Genomic DNA, 15,884 nt, shown 5'->3' on the forward strand with positions numbered 1-15,884 from the left:
TCAAACAAGTCAATAATGAGTCATATTAATGTCTGCACTGCTTGCAACGGTGTGCATTTCCCAAAGTCAGGGCAACCATGAGTTCACCTTCAGTAGAGGACTTATAGGTACCAGGCTCTCAAGTGCATCACCGGGATTATCTCATTTCATCTCAAGACAACCCTGCAGCGTAAGCACTATTGTCTTCCCCCATTCTGCAGAAAAGCTGGCTGAATCTCAGAAAGCTGAAGCAAGTTACCTACCATCACGCAGGTGGGAAGTATCAGCTGCTGGGAGAGACTGCAATGGACTGGCCACCAACTCCAGCTTCCCCGGGGGCCACCTCAAGTTGATCCCAAGTTCACGCAAGGATCTCAGCAAAGCACCACGTGCAGGACAACTACTCCCATAACCCAAAGAGGTTCACAGCTTTGCATTCAAAGCCTTCCTCCTGTATCCTCCAGGAGTGCATTTCCAAGGATGCTGCTATCAATAGCGAACCTAAAACAGCACCCTGATTCTTTGTAACTAGGTCTGGCATTAATTTAATCGAAAGAGCTCTTTAATTCAAACCTGTGAGCTCTTCATAAGCGAATAGGACCCAATCTCAAGAGCAGATCTCTAGTGGATGATGAAATCTGGAGACTGCAGCTCATAAGCAAAGGTAATGGAGGCAGGTAGGGTGATGGTTCATGGTCCAGGCAGAGCCTGCAGGCCAGGCTTGGGTTCAAACTCTGCCTTCAAGAACCATCAGTTCGGACTTCCCTGGTGGTCCAGAGCTTGAGACCCCAATATAGGGGTCACAGGTTCGATCCCTGGTCTGGGAAGATTCCACATGCCGCAGGGCAACTGAGCCCGTGCGCCACAACTGCTGAGCCTGTGCTCTAGAACCTGGGAGCTGCAACTACTGAGCCCACGTGCTGCAAATACTGAAACCCATGTGCCCTAGAGCCCGTGCTCCACAACAAGAGAAGCCATCGCAATGAAAGGCCCGTGCACCGCAGCTAGAGAGTAGCCCACACACAGCAACGAAGACCCAGTGCAGCCAAAATAAATAAGTAAATAAAAATAAATAAAATATTTTAAAAAGTAGCTTTATAAAAAAAGAACCATCAGTGAAGTAAGTCAAAAAGAAAAACACCAATCCAGTATATTAATGCATATATATGGAATTTAGAAAGATGATAACGATGACCCTATATGTGAGGCAGCAAAAGAGACACAGATATAAAGAACAGACTTTTGGACTCTGTGGGAGAAGGCGAGGGTGGGATGATTTGAGAGAATAGCGCTGAAACATGTATATTACCATATGTGAAATAGATCACCAGTCTAAGCTTGATGCATGAAGCAGGGCACTCAAAGCCAGTGCACTGGGACAACCCTGAGGGGTGGGATGGGGAGGGAGGTGAGAGGGGGGTTCAGGATGGGGGACACATATACACCCGTGGCTGATTCATGTCCATGTATGGCAAAAGCCACTACAATATTGTAAAGTAATTAGCGTCCAATTAAAATAAATTAATCAATTAAAAGAAAAAAAAAGAACCATCAGCTCACAATTTTCCCTCAGGTTCCCCATTTGTAAAATGGGTTTATATAACAGTGCCTACTTAACAATGTTCCTGAAAAGGTTGTGGCCTGGAACCTCGGCAGGGCTCCCTGAAATATAATATGAAACAGCATCTCTGCACCCGGACCTGTGCTCTACAGGACATTCTTAACCCCTGCTTGTGCCTAAAGAGGCATATTGCAGGCATCTGGGCTCCAGCCCATCCGGCAGCAGACGTGCTGGCAGTCGGGCCAGGGGGCCTGATGGGCTGATTCTGCTCAGGCCTTCCAGATCCAAGGAGTTTGGATGGGCCTCAGGTAGGTCTGGAAAGCCCAGTCTCACTGGGTCAGCTCCCCTGCCCCAGGTTTGGACCCATGACAGCTCTTTCCTCTTTCAAAAACGTGACTTTGGTAAATGTCAAATAGCCAAACAGTGTTCCTTTCTCATTTCAAAAGAGAAGGTCCAGGCACCACTGGACTTTGAAAGGCATCGTGTTGGCTGATGGGGCTTTGAGATCCAACAGGGAGCACTCTGAAGACGGGGCCACGGACCATTTGGAGTAAAACAGGGCTGGTTTATTAAGTCAACCCAGTACTGATTTCACAGCCTCTTCACACCAAGCCAAGGATACAGGTCCAATCATGGGCTCCAATCTATAGAGGTTTGTGGTGAGGTCTAGAGGCACTGACTAAGTAACTTGCCCCTAATCATAAACATGTGAAAATGGCAAGGATCGGATTTATCTCACTTGTCTGACTCTGAAAATCACAGGCGTAAGCAAGAGGTTGCACAGTCCCCTCCCCTTATGTCTGTCTTCCCAAACCTTCACCTAAATGAGCAGCCTTCTCTTTACTTCCTCCTGGGATTCACTTAGCGTCCACCCATGGGGTGCTCACCAAGCACCAACTGCTCTCAGGAACTTAGCACCATTTACAAAGTGAGAAACTGATGCTCAGAGAGGCTAGGACACCTGCCTGAGGTCATCCAGGAAGTTGGTGGCAGAGTTGAGACTCAAATCTGTTTCCCTGGCCCCACCGCCCACATCCACACCTTTGATTCTGCTTTGGAAAATATGCCACCAGAAATTTCCTGCCTTAACCTCCCATCTGGACTCAGATAATTTAGGAAAAAGTCACCCATTTCTCATTAGGCAAAGGAAATGATGAGATGTCTCAGACAACAGCCTAGGAAATTTAAAGAGGGGATGCACAGGAGACAAAAGCTATTATGATTTTCTTTTCTCCCTCCCCGTCTTTTTTTTTTTTTTTTTTGATATTGATCTGGAAAAGAAAGAAGAGCTCAGAATCCACCTGGGAAAAACCTTGTCCAAGGACTAAAGGGCACATCAAATTCCAAGGAGGTTCCACGGAGTATATAGGTTGTAGGCTTATAATATAACCAACCCTCTGAAAGCATACTCCCTGACCACCCTTGACAACATAAACTTGGCTTTATCCTTTTGGGGTAATATTTCCTTTTCAGCAGCTAAAAAGAATGAGGCTGTTCTAGGGTCATGAAAAGACATCTACAATGTATGCTACTGTAGAGCACAGGGAACTCTGCTCAATATTATGTAACAACCTAAATAGGAAAAGGATTTGGAAAAGAATCAAAACATGTATATGTATGACTGAATCACTCTACTGTACACCATAAACTAACACAACATTGTTCATTAACTATGAAAGTGAAAATTGCTCAGTTGTTTCCAACTCTTTGCGACCCCACGGACTATACAGTCCATGAACTCTCCAGGCCAGAATACTGGAGTGGGTAGCCGTTCCCTTCTCCAGGGGATCTTCCCAAATGAGGGATTGAACCCAGGTCTCTAGCATTGCAGGCGGATTCTTTACCATCTGAGTCACCAGGGAAGCCCAAGAATACTGGAGTGGGTAGCTTATCCCTTCTCCAGCAGATCTTCCCGACCCAGGAATTGAACCCTGGTCTCCTGCATTGCAGGCGGATTCTTTACCAGATGAGCTACCAGGGAAGCCCTTTCATTAACTATACTCCTATATAAAATAAAAGGTAAAAAAATACAATATATTCTAAAATTTTAAGAAATACAAGTTGCAAAATAGGTACAGTATGATATCAACAGTTAAAAGTAAAAGCAAAACTCTATATTTGTGTGTGTGTGCAATTGTAAATATATACATGCATCAGAACATTTCAAATAAGCTTTCCCCAAGGAAGGGGCTAGAACTTCACAGAGATGCGTCGAAGGAATCTTTTGCTGCACCAGAATGGTATGAGTCTCTTACAGTCTCTCAGCGCACTGCTTACATTTAGAAAATAAATATACATGTAGTTACGTGGATTTCTTTTTTTCAAGGGAAAGAAGAAGAAAAGAAAGTGGCCAGGTGGGCAGCGCAGTCACACTCACCTTTCCTCTTGGTGCAATGGTAAATTTGGCTGTGCTCCTGGGGCAGCGGGTATGGGTTGGGTGGGGGCAGGAGGTCCTGGGAGGGGCCAGACACGCCATTCTCACACTGGTACTGGGACCCCAAGTTGGATGAGGCGGACAGAGCTCGAGGCTCACTGCTGAAAGGACTGTGGTTGGAGGCCACTTTCTGTCTCACTGTGCTCCTGGGAACCACAGGATATTCTTTACTGAAAGAGAGAAGATACAAAATAACATTGATCAGTGGCATGATAGAGATCTTTTCATTGGCTGAACCACAGGGTCAAAGAATCCACTGGGAAAAAAAAATCACAGAATAAGAAACAAAGGGATCTTTGATGAACGGAGAGACCCAATTATACTCAAGTGTGTCCTATGTCGTGGACATATATATTTAGCCACCATCTTTTCATGTCTTATACATTAGGCAAGTAGGTTCATGAACAGTTCTATACATATGCAGAAAGGTAAATGAGCACCCCCAGTTCAGAATTCCTCCTAAAAATCAACAAACACATATGTCAGTTGAAATATTTCACCCTATTCTAGATGTCTTTGAATTCCCTAATTCAAATGCTAAAGAGCTGAGAAGTCACTGAGACTTAACTTCTTGGTCTCCATCTTTAAAATGGGGCTGTGGTCTTTCCCTAACATTAGTCAAGAATGGCAGCTGACCACCTAGGGTAGTCACGGAAAAATCTAGGTCACCCCAATCTGAAGAGTTTGCTGTCTGTGCCTTAGAATTTCCTTTTAAGTTGCTGTACTTGTTGCCTCTGACAATACTTAACTTCTCTATCCCTTGGTTTCCCACCTGTAAAAAAAGGGATAATAAACAAAATCCAGGTTCAAAGGATTGTTGAGAGAAGAAATGAGTTAATACATGTGAAAGCCTTACAGTGGCATTTGTCACAACAAATGACAGCCATTAGCAGGACCGTTGCAGTTTTGGAGACACGGGGGGAGGGGGCAGGAAGAGAAAAAGAAAGAGGACAAAGGAGATAGAGAACAGAGCATGGGATCTAAGGGGAGTCAGATCCAGAGTCAGGTCTCATCTCCACCACTGGATCACAGCCTTTCTAAACCTCAGCTTACAATGCCATATGGATCACAGCCTTTCTAAACCTCAGCTTATGATGCCATATGGATAGCCTCTACCAAAGTGCTCAAAATCTGGTCCCTCATACTCTCTTTTTTATTATTTTTATTTATTTATTTATTTATTGGCTGTGCCGGGTCTTTGTTGCTGCGTGGGCTTTCTCTAGTTGCAGCGAGCGGGGGCTACTGTTTGGTTGCAGTGCATGGGCTTCTCATCGCCGTGGCTTCTCTTGCTGCAGAGCATGGGCTCTAGGTGCGTAGGCTTCAGTAGTTGTGGCACATGGGCTTAGTTGCTCCACAGCATGTGGGTCCTCCCAGACCAGAGATCGAACCCGTGTCTCCTGCATTGGCAGGTGGATTCTTCACCACTGGACCACCGAGGAAATTCTTGGTCCCTCACACTCTTACGATAGGTCCCCCATATTCCCTTCCCTTTAGCTTTCAGACCAGGTATTCCCATTGTTGTCCTCATAAGAGCTCAGCCATTTCAACAGAAACCTGTCCTGGAAAGGAGGAAAGTGGAGCTGAGTATCACCAAGAGCCCCAAAGGAAACCAGGTGAGTGAAGGAGGGACTGAGTGAGAATTTGCAGAGAAGCTCAAAGGTAAAAGGAACAATTGACAGAAATATCCAGGATGTTTAAGAAGAGAACAGTCCGACCCATAACATTACCACATCCACTAAGGGAAGAGGGCTGCCAGTGTTTGGCATCAGAAAGGATATCGTGGGCAGGACAGTAACTAATACAGCGTGGATAGGCTGCCAGAAAGGTGATCTACCCATCTTTTCTGGAAGGCAATATGATAGCATCCTTTTTTTTTTTTTTTTGGCCACACCACGCAACTTGCAAGATCTTAGTTCCCAGACCAGGGATTCAACCCAGGGCCATGGGAACGAAATCACTGAGTCCTAACCACCTGCTGCTGCTGCTGCTAAGTTGCTTCAGTTGTGTCCCATTCTGTGCGACCCCATAGACAGCAGCCTACCAGGCTCCTCCATCCCTGGGATTCTCCAGGCAAGAACACTGGAGTGGGTTGCCATTTCCTTCTCTGATGCATGAAAGTGAAAGTTGCAACCCCATGGAGTATAGCCTACCAGGCTCCTCTGTCCATGGGATTTCCCAGGCAAGAATACTGGAGTGGGTCGCCATTACCTTCTCCACCTAACCACCTGATCACCAGGATATTCCTGATAGCATTCATTTTTAAAATTTACAATAAAGTGGACCAAGCAATCTCATTACTATGGATTTTCCTAAGAAGGTAAGTATGAGGATTTTTCTCCACTGCATTGTCTATGAAAGTGAAGGTATTCAGTTGCTCAGTCATGTCCGACTCTTTGCGACCCCGTGGAGTGTAGCCCACCCAGGCTCCTCTGTCCATGGCATTCTCCTGGCAAGAAGACTGGAGTGGGTTGCCATTTCCTTCTCCAGAACAAAGGGAAGAAACTGGAAACAACGTAAATGTCCTCATTAATGGTTGAGTCAACTTTGACAGAGCTAGATGACGGAATATTCGTACAACCTTTGAAAATAATGAGAAGGCTGTTTATGAACAAATTTGTAAATCTGTGCAAGATAAATGAAGTTAAAGAGGTAGGATATAACATGATCTAAATTATGAAATGGATCCCAGTGGGTCCTTCCAGAAGCTGGGGTTATGGGAGAACTTTTGCATCAACTTATTACTTATTTGCAGGCTTTCCTTGTGACTCAGTGGTAAAGAACCCACCTGCCAATGCAGGAGACTCGAGTTCCATCCCTGGGCTGAGAAGATGCCCTGGAGAAGGAAATGGCAACCCACTCCAGTATTCTTGCCTAGGAAATCCCATGGACAGAGAAGCCTGGTGGGCTACAGTCCATAGGGTTGCAAAAGAGTAGGACACGACTAAGCTACTAAACATCATTACTTTTTGCACATCTGCATTGTTTGACTCTTTTTACAGTGAGCATTTATGACGTTTCTGGAGAAGGAAATGGCAACCCACTCCAGTATTCTTGCCTGGAGAATCCCATGGACGAGGAGCCTGGCAGGCCACAGTCCATGGGAACACAAGAGTCGGACACAACTTAGTGACTAAACCACCACCACCATTTATGAAGTTTAGATGAACATTTCTATGTTGAAAATAATAACTATTACTAATTGTTAATAGAATATTATATAAATTATTAACATAATTTTAATTATAGTGGAGCAGGAGGACTAGTCTATGAGGGATACACGCAAAATAAAGCAAGTGCTTAAGTCTCCCAGACGACAACATGCGACCCTCCAGGTTCTCCATTCATCCTCCCCATGTCCCCCACCTGCCACACCACCTTGAGCAATGAAAGGCAATGGAAAGAGAGGTGAAATTCACAGGGGAAGATCTTGCTTGGCTGGAAAGCAAAATGAAAATGAAGTAGAACATATTCAAAGTTTCCCCCACATTTCTCCCAAGAGGGGTCCCTGGGAGCGAGAGGAGGACAGAAGAGGATTTGAATCTGATCTCATCATCTGTGAATCCAGAAAAGCTGCTACTTCTGGGGAAATGTCCATTCTAATTTTTTTTTAACATTTTAAAAAAGTGCTTCCTTGTCCTTTTTTTTTTGGCCACACAGCATGTGGGATCTTAGTTCCCCAACCAGGGATTGAAGTTTTGCCCCCTGCAGTGGAAGCCCAGGATCTTAACCACTGGACCACCAGGAAAGTCCTGAAACGTCCATTTTTCACGAAATACTCTCCTTTGGGTCCTCCACCCCACTGAGCCTGTAGCACCCCTAGTCCAATATCCTTGCTAACTCAGTGAGCTAGGATAAAGCAGGTCACCTAGCTAAGCCTCACCTGCAAAATGGGGAAATAAAGAGATGATCTGGAGAAACCACAGCAGCCACCCCTGAGTCCCCCAGACACCTTCCCTTCCCTGATAACCCACTCACTGGACTCCGATTTTTATTTGAGTATCTAAGAATTAGGGTATAGTGGGAAGAAGACAGACATTAGATTCAGGCAAAAGTGCATTCTGTACCAGACCTACCATCTTAACAGCTGTGTGATCTTAGAAAAGACACTCGATCTCTCTGAGCATCAGTTATCTCTCAAGATCATTGAAATTATCCAACAACATACTCTAGAAAATGTCTGGCACATAGTAGAAGCTGTCATAACTGCCGTTACAAGATGACTCGCGCTCCCAGCTCATAAAATTTCTCGGGAGGGAGCCGTGCCATAAGCCTGTCTCCTGAACGTGAAGGTCTCAACTTTGGGGAAAAACTTAGGGGTGTAAACTTGGATTTTCAAAATGATGTCTTTATTTTCAGTAATCCCGAACTGGAATTCAGTATTTCTTTCTGTGATGGGTGTCGGCAGCAAGCCACAGTTGAGTCAGCAGCCCTAGCGACTGTCATCAACAGAAACAAAATAACTTCCCATCTTGCTGCAGCTGTACAGGTCTCCAGATACCACTTATGCTCATGATGACTTCAAAATTACAGTCATTTTTGATCTGCTACTAGGTCCCCGTTACTTACGACATTTATAAAGTGCATATGTTACTATGTCGCCATTTAGATCACTCTGGGTTAATATAATGGGCTTCCTTGGCAATCAATGCATCTTATTTTACACATTTAATCAGATTCTTCTGAGAAGGGGTCACTAAGCTTCCCTAGACTGCCAGAGGGGCCCAGGGCCCTAACCAGGGTAAGAATCCCTCTGTAGAAGAAATATGAATCAGGAAATCCAGAACTTAACTGTGATATTTGTTGTGAACCAACCATTCTTTACCTTCCTCCATTTTTAAATGAATTCTTTGCCTAAAAGAGCTTTGCCTTACCCTGAGTAATAACAGCCATGACATTAAGGGGTTTGTGGTGCAAGCTATAGGTCCTCTAATGCAATTAAAATAAAAATACTTGCCAATTTGAATTTTTAAAAAGCATACCTGAAATTATCCCATGTACAAACAGCACAACGCCTAGCACATTTTGAAGGATGCTGCATCCACCCCCTTCATCCTCTCTGTGACCCTCTGAGGTGGGAACTGCTCTTGTCCCCATTTTACAGATTAGAAAACCGAGGCCCAGGGAAATGAAATAACTTGCCCAGGGTCCCAAAGCTAGAAAGAGACACCACCAGAATTCTAACCCAACCGTCCCCAAATTACTTCTAGACAATTTCCTACTGACCCGTTTCCATTTTTAAACCATAATATGCTTTTAGGGGTGCCGGGGTTTGGAGCCTAAGACTCCTCTCTCATTTCACCCACCCCTCAAGGGTGTGACAATCTCCCACTCTGGGCCCCTGCCTTTGTCATCACAAAGCATGTCAGAGTAACCAGACAGGGGACAACAGAGTGTCTGCCAAGTTTCCGTGAGGTTACAGACACCCTCATGACACCCTGGGGTCTCCTAGTCCCGCTTTCCTGTGGACTGTGTCATTTCAGAACCAAAGTTGGAGCCATACTGAGCAGCTCCACCACTCAGACTCTCCCCCTGGGGCCAGGAGGCTGAAAGGAATGAAATTAGCTTTATAGTTCTCGCTTGGCGGCTGAAGCTACGTAATGGAAAACAAGAAGAAGAAGAAGAAAAATCATTATAATAATAAAACAAAAAAGTGTCAAATCTCGCTGGCAATTCAATTTAGATCTTGCTTAGTTCGAGTACTGGGCTGTCAGAGATCCAACAGGGAAGGGGAAGTCTCTTTTTAGTTTGATATTCTTGATGGGGATGGTTATTTTTTTTTTAATTAAAGAAAATAACTCTTAAAAAATGTTGGCTGAGGGAATTTACAAGAGCATGTATCAATGGACTCCGTGGAATTCTCCCTTCCGGCACTGCCAGATTGCAAAATTACCCTCTGGAAAAGCCAAATCCTGCTTTTGATTACTAACACTCACAGAAGTGGGAAAGGCATATTATCTCAATAACCACTTGTCCCTCTCAGTATGTTTCTCTCTGAGGAGCTTGAAACATCAGCCCCACCATCAACCATGCACGTCTCTCCTGGTGTCTGCAATACAACATCCCCAGATCCACCTGGCAGGTGTCAAAATCGAGGCATGGAAGAGCGGAGTGACTTCTCAGTCAGGATGGGGTTACAGAGGCAAAGAGGAGAAAATGGTCCCAATAAACACCATTTGGGATCATTTCTCTTTTTCTGACCATGCCACGTGGCTTGTGGGATCTTAGTTCCCCAACCAGGGATTGAACCCGGGTCTTCAACAGTGGAAGCGCAGAGTCCTAACCACTGGATCACCAGGAAATTCCCAGGATCATTTTTCCTGGGCTCATCAACGGACGAGTCAAAGGAACTTGTGAGTAGCAACACAGCAAAAGCCTCTCAAGTCCCCGTGAGGAAAAGATGACCTATTTTCCTCTACAGTTTGAGAGCATCATTCAAGAATACAGGCATCAGAGAATTAAAGGGAAAGCTGAAAAGCCCTTGTGGATCTGGAAAGAGAGTAGCAACTGGGGGCTATTGTTTTCACCAACATCATCATCAGCATGACCATTCTCACCATTACCACTACCTTCCTCATCCTCCTCCTTATCATTTACATTGTTTTTTTCGTGCATCCTACTGTTTCAGCCACTGCTGTTGTTTTTTTATCACTCAGTCATGTCCGACTCTTTTGCAACCCTATGGACTGTAGTCCACCAGGCTCCTCTGTCCATGGGGATTCTCCAGGCAAGAATACTGGAGTGGGTTTTCATTCCCTTCTCCAGGGGATCTTCCTGACCCAAGGATCAAACCCTCATCTCCTGCACTGCAGGCGGATTCTTTACCACTGAGTCACGGGGGCAGCCCTCCAGCCACTGCACTGACTGACTTACATGCTTTCCCTCATTTGATCCTGGCAAGTATCCCATTTCATGCATATGATATTTACTTTAGAGACAGAGAAAAACAATGAGACTCAGAGAGGTTGAGCAACTTGTCCCAGATGATGACCCAGCTAAGAAGAGGTAAAGCTGAGCTGCACCCAGGGTCAGTGCTATCCCAAAGCTTTTCCCAACTTACACTTGATAATAGGGAATCGTTGCCTTTCCCTCACCACTAGGGCAACACGACACTTTTGTCACACAGAGCATCTTTGAGGGTACCCGAGTTAGGTATTGGTTTTATCAGGTAATATCAACCTCTACCGCTCCAGCTGTCCATCATTCCTGCTTTACCAAAAGTTAAATCCCACTGCACTCGGCTGACACAGACACGATCTGCCCAGTCTGGACACAGGGACCCGAGTACCCCGGTTCACCCCGGGTATCAGGCCCACCAACCAGCTTCTCTCGGCTCCACCACTCTCTCACATTCTGTTCCACGTGAACGGATGCAATGAATGACGCCATTGTCGCCGGCTCTGGGTTGTAAAATGTTACAAGGGAATATTGAAATCCACAGCCAAACGGCATCGCAGCCGGCCGCCAGCTAACGAAGGGCCCCGAGAATGTTTTCCACTGCAGCCGACTGAATTGGCCTTTTCACGGGAGCAGGTGGCAGGGGCGCTGGGGTGCCGAGGAGGGGCTGAGTGTCTGTTGTTGTTTTCCCCTGGCGATGCTCACTCAGTTTCTGGCAGTGTTTCTCCAACGACTAACACAGTGCACTAGGGCAAGGCTGGGGACTGTAAAATCTGTTCTCACAAGCAAATTCCTCCTCTCGCTAGCACTTTAATCTGCGGTGAGAATGAAAAGAGGACACTCCCCCCATCCCACGAGAGCCTTCCCAATTTATTAACTTTCTGATATGCTTGGGGAAGTGATACTGATCTAACGTGTGTGGACCCTCAAGGGATGGGGGCAGTTCACCCCAAGCGGGGTTTTAGCTCAGCAAATAATCATCACTCCCCTCATTCTCATCTACAAAATGCTTCTCGACCATTTTATGACTCAGGTCTCACCTCACCAGTGAGGTGGAGAAAAGCACTGTGAATTCTAGCTGCTCCATCTCGCTGGTCAGACCAGGGGGACACGAAGAAGTGACATGAATTCCCACCATTGATTCTAACAGAGCCATCTGATGTGAGCAGCACCAAGAATCTCGAAGGTTGGGACTTCCCCAGTAGTCCAGTGGTTAAGACTCTGTGCTTCCACTGCAGGGGACATAGGTTCAATCCCTGGTCAGGGAACTAAGATCCTGCACGCCATATGGCGTGACTGAAAAAAAAAGAAAGAAACTCAAAGACAACACCCTCACTGGCCAAGAGCACCCAGCATTCATGACAACTTTGGTGGGTGAACTTGGGGTCCCCTTATTAAATCTCTATGTAACTTCATATCAGGGTACTCGTTCAAGTTGCGACTCTGAAGTCACGCTGTGTGGATGTGCCTATCTTTGATGGTACATAGCCACCAATTTGGCCACTGCAGGGCTGGCTAAGTTCACCCCTTCTCTGAACCTCAGTCTCTTGTCTGTAAAATGGAAATAGTCAGACTCATCCCCTTCTTGGGTGGTCAAACAATACAATGCTTAGAAAAGCTTAGCATATATTGGGGATACATTGCTCTATAAACCCCAGCTTATAAACCACATGATTATATTTTGAAGTAGACATTCTTACCTTGCAAGGGCTTCACCTGGTTTATGAATTTCACTCCCCATGCCATCCCAAATACCAGATCATTAGAGCTTGTCAGTTTTTCTAGGGAGAAATCCATCCTTGCATCTGCTACTCAAAAGGGGTCCCAGGATCTCTAGTTCTCCCCAGGAGGAAAAAGCCTCATGCAAAAGGGTAAAGAGTGTATGGTTTCCTTTATATAAAATTCTATAACAGACAAACCTAACTGATAGTTTTTTTTTCTTTAATCAGAATATTGATGGTTTCTGGTGGGGAAGTAGAAGGGGAATAACTGGGAAGGGGCATGAGGGAACTCTCTGGATGAAGGAATGTTTTATATTATGATAAGGACTTGGGTTTCACAGGTATATGCATTTGTCAAGAAGTGAACGGTGCACTTAAGATCTGTGCATTTCATGGTATATAGACTTTACCTGAAACAGAGAATCATGAACAACAATTGAATCCGAGTTAATAGCATGCCTACTAAAGTATACAAGGATGAAAAGTACTCACAAATGCAACTGAGTGTGAAATACATCAAAAAAGGGGGGGGCAGGGGAGAGATGCTCCAGAAAGAGGTGATATATGTATAATTATGGCCAATTTGCATTGCTGTATGGCAGAAACCAACACCAACAATGTAAAACAATGTTCTTCCAATTAAAATGTAAATTTCAAAAAATAAGATGGAAAATTTTAAAAATAAGATGGTAGATGGATGGATGGATTGATGAATGGGTAGACTGGTGAATATGGATAAATGTATATATGTATGCATCATTGATGGATGGATAGATAATAGATGGATTGGTTGATGGGTGGATGGATAGATAGATTGGTGGATGGATGTGTGATAGAGCAAATATATCACAAAATATTAATTGTAGAACCTAATCAGTGGGTATATGGGTGGTCACTGTACAATTCTTCCATGTAATCTATATGCCTTACATTTTTCATAGTACAACACTGGGATACACTCTTGGGACTTCCAATGTTCAGCCAAAGTTGGCCACCAAGTAGAGAAACGGGTTCCTTTTTATAAAACAGCTCAGTCCATGAGCTTGACCCTCAGCTTGTTTGAGTAACTTCAAAACAGTTTTGGTTATATTTTAGAATTTCTAATTTTCTAAGAGTAGGAGGAGATGCATGCTCAGATTAGGCAAACTTATTTTAACCTATGTACAAGTTAACAAATATATGGTAGAGACACTTGTCTTATACCATAACTATTATTCTATAAATAAATTATTCTTGTAAAAAAAAAAAACAAACAGCTCAGTCCATGAGCTTCGTTTCCAGAAGGTAAGGTCACATTATTTTCTGCACGTCTTTGCTCATTTTGTAGGGCCAAGAAATTATCCAGGTGTGGCCAGGGGACTCCTCCATCAAATAACTTGATGAAGGGCAGTTTTGGACCCTCTCCCGAGAGCCATTGATTCAGAACCCCTAAGGGTGAGACTCAGAAATCTGCTTTCTTCACTGGCCTCCCCACCCCCAGCTAATTGTGATGTCTGCCAAAAGTTTGAGAAACAATGCTTATGGGGGATTTTCCCTCAGACACTGTCCCTGAAGAGCAGGTTCACTGGGGGAGCAGAAGGCTGGATACGGTGCTGCAGACGAACGATGGACAACCGGGACCAAGATGAGACCTCTCGGGACAAACCTCCATTCACAACTTAGGCTGGCTTGGCCTCCCAAACATAAAGAGCCTTCTTGTTTTACATAAATTCACACTTTCCTGGGGGAAGCCACAGGCATAGCCAAAAGTACAGCAAGGAGTGAGGAGTTAATGTCATCTCCAGAATGTTCGCTGTCCTGGAGATCACATCTCATTAACCGGACATCCCCATGGGCATCCCTGGTGGCTCAGATGGTAAAGAATCTGCCTGCCGATGCAGGAGACGTAAGAGACACGAGTTCGATCCCTGAGTCGAAAAGATCCCCTGGAGAAGGGCATGGCATCTCACTCCAGTATTCCTGCCTAGAGAGTCCCCATGGACAGAGGAGCCTGGCGGGTTACAGTCCATAGGGTCGCAAAGAGTCAGACACGACTGAGTGACTAAGCACATCAGCTTTAACCGCAGGCATGAGAATACAAGAGCACTGAGCCTTCTGTTTGAAAAATGACCATTTGAAGTTAAGGGCTGAATAGTCGTTTAAAATCAGGAAGTGGCAGGGGGGTGAGGGTTGCTGGAAAAGAAGGGATGGCTCCAGTGGAAGGATTTTAACCTTTTTTAGAAAAGCTTTTAAAATTTTTTAAATATTTATTTATTTATTTATTTGGCTGTGCCGGGTCTTAGTTTCAGTACTTGGGATCTAGTTTCCCGACCACGATCAAACTCAGGTCCCCTGCATTGGGATCACAGAATCTTAGCCCCTGGACCACCAGGGAAGTCCTGGATTTTAACCTTTTAAGGATCCCAGAGCCTACAAATTCCTCAAAATTGCTTGACATTTTTCTTCTATTTATATATTGTGAGTTTTTCAGAGTTCCTTGCTTTAATTGGATTTTCCAAAGGGATCCTGGAAGAAGTAATGAAAGTCGCTCACTTGTGTCTGACTCTCCAGGCCAGAATACTGGAGTGGGGTAGCCTTCCCTCCTCCAGGGGATCTTCCCAACTCAGAGATCAAACCCAGGTCTCGCACTGTAGGCAGATTCTTTACCAGCTGAGCCACAAGGGAAGCCCAGGGATCCTAGATGCTGATGAAGAAGCCTAACCCTCAGGTAGAAGAGCAGGAGGTGACCTGCCCTGCAGAGGCAGGGGACAATGGTCTGTTTCTCACGTGGGTGGACAGAGATGTCCCCAGCCTAGGGCTACAAAACCTACTTGCTCTACCTGGGACAACCTGGGCTCCTGGCTTTCCTATCCACTGTCTGGTTGCTGTTCTTTTTCAGTCACTCAGTCATGTCTAACTCGTCACAGTTTCATGGACTGCAGCACTCTAGGCTTCCCTATCCTTCACCATCTCCCAGAGTTTGCTCAAACTCAAGTCCATTGAGTCGATGACACTATCCAAACATCTCATCCTCTGTCGCCCCCTTCTCCTCCTGCCCTCAATCTTTCCCAGCATCAGGGTCTTTTCCAGTGAGTCGACTCTTCACATCAGGTGGCCAAAATATTGGAACTTTGGCATCAGTCCTTCCAGGCCAACCAGAGACTACAGGGACCCCAACTCTGGAGATTACTTCCTGCCAAGGCATCGGCAGTCCACGAGAAGACTGAGGAAGAAGAGGCAACCTCAATCCTCCCATGAAAAGCTCTGAAGCCACCACCGCTAGGCTCTGCCAGCCTCCCCATCGTGAGCCACAAAT

The 15,884-nt window shown here is 45.2% G+C and overlaps 1 protein-coding gene across 1 annotated transcript in view; it reads right to left on the reverse strand.

The window, feature by feature from the left end:
* Positions 1–15,884, reverse strand: part of TBX5 (T-box transcription factor 5) — a 48,989-nt gene that overhangs the window by 7,837 nt on the left and 25,268 nt on the right. The window contains exon 7 of the mRNA XM_081538304.1: positions 3,918–4,144. Within this exon, the coding sequence (XP_081394430.1) occupies positions 3,918–4,144 (227 nt within the window). The remainder of the gene's footprint in view (positions 1–3,917; positions 4,145–15,884) is intronic.

The sequence above is a fragment of the Giraffa tippelskirchi genome, chromosome 11, assembly GCF_054371585.1.
Source record: "Giraffa tippelskirchi isolate mGirTip1 chromosome 11, T2T-mGirTip1v1.2.pri, whole genome shotgun sequence".
NCBI lineage: Eukaryota > Metazoa > Chordata > Mammalia > Artiodactyla > Giraffidae > Giraffa > Giraffa tippelskirchi.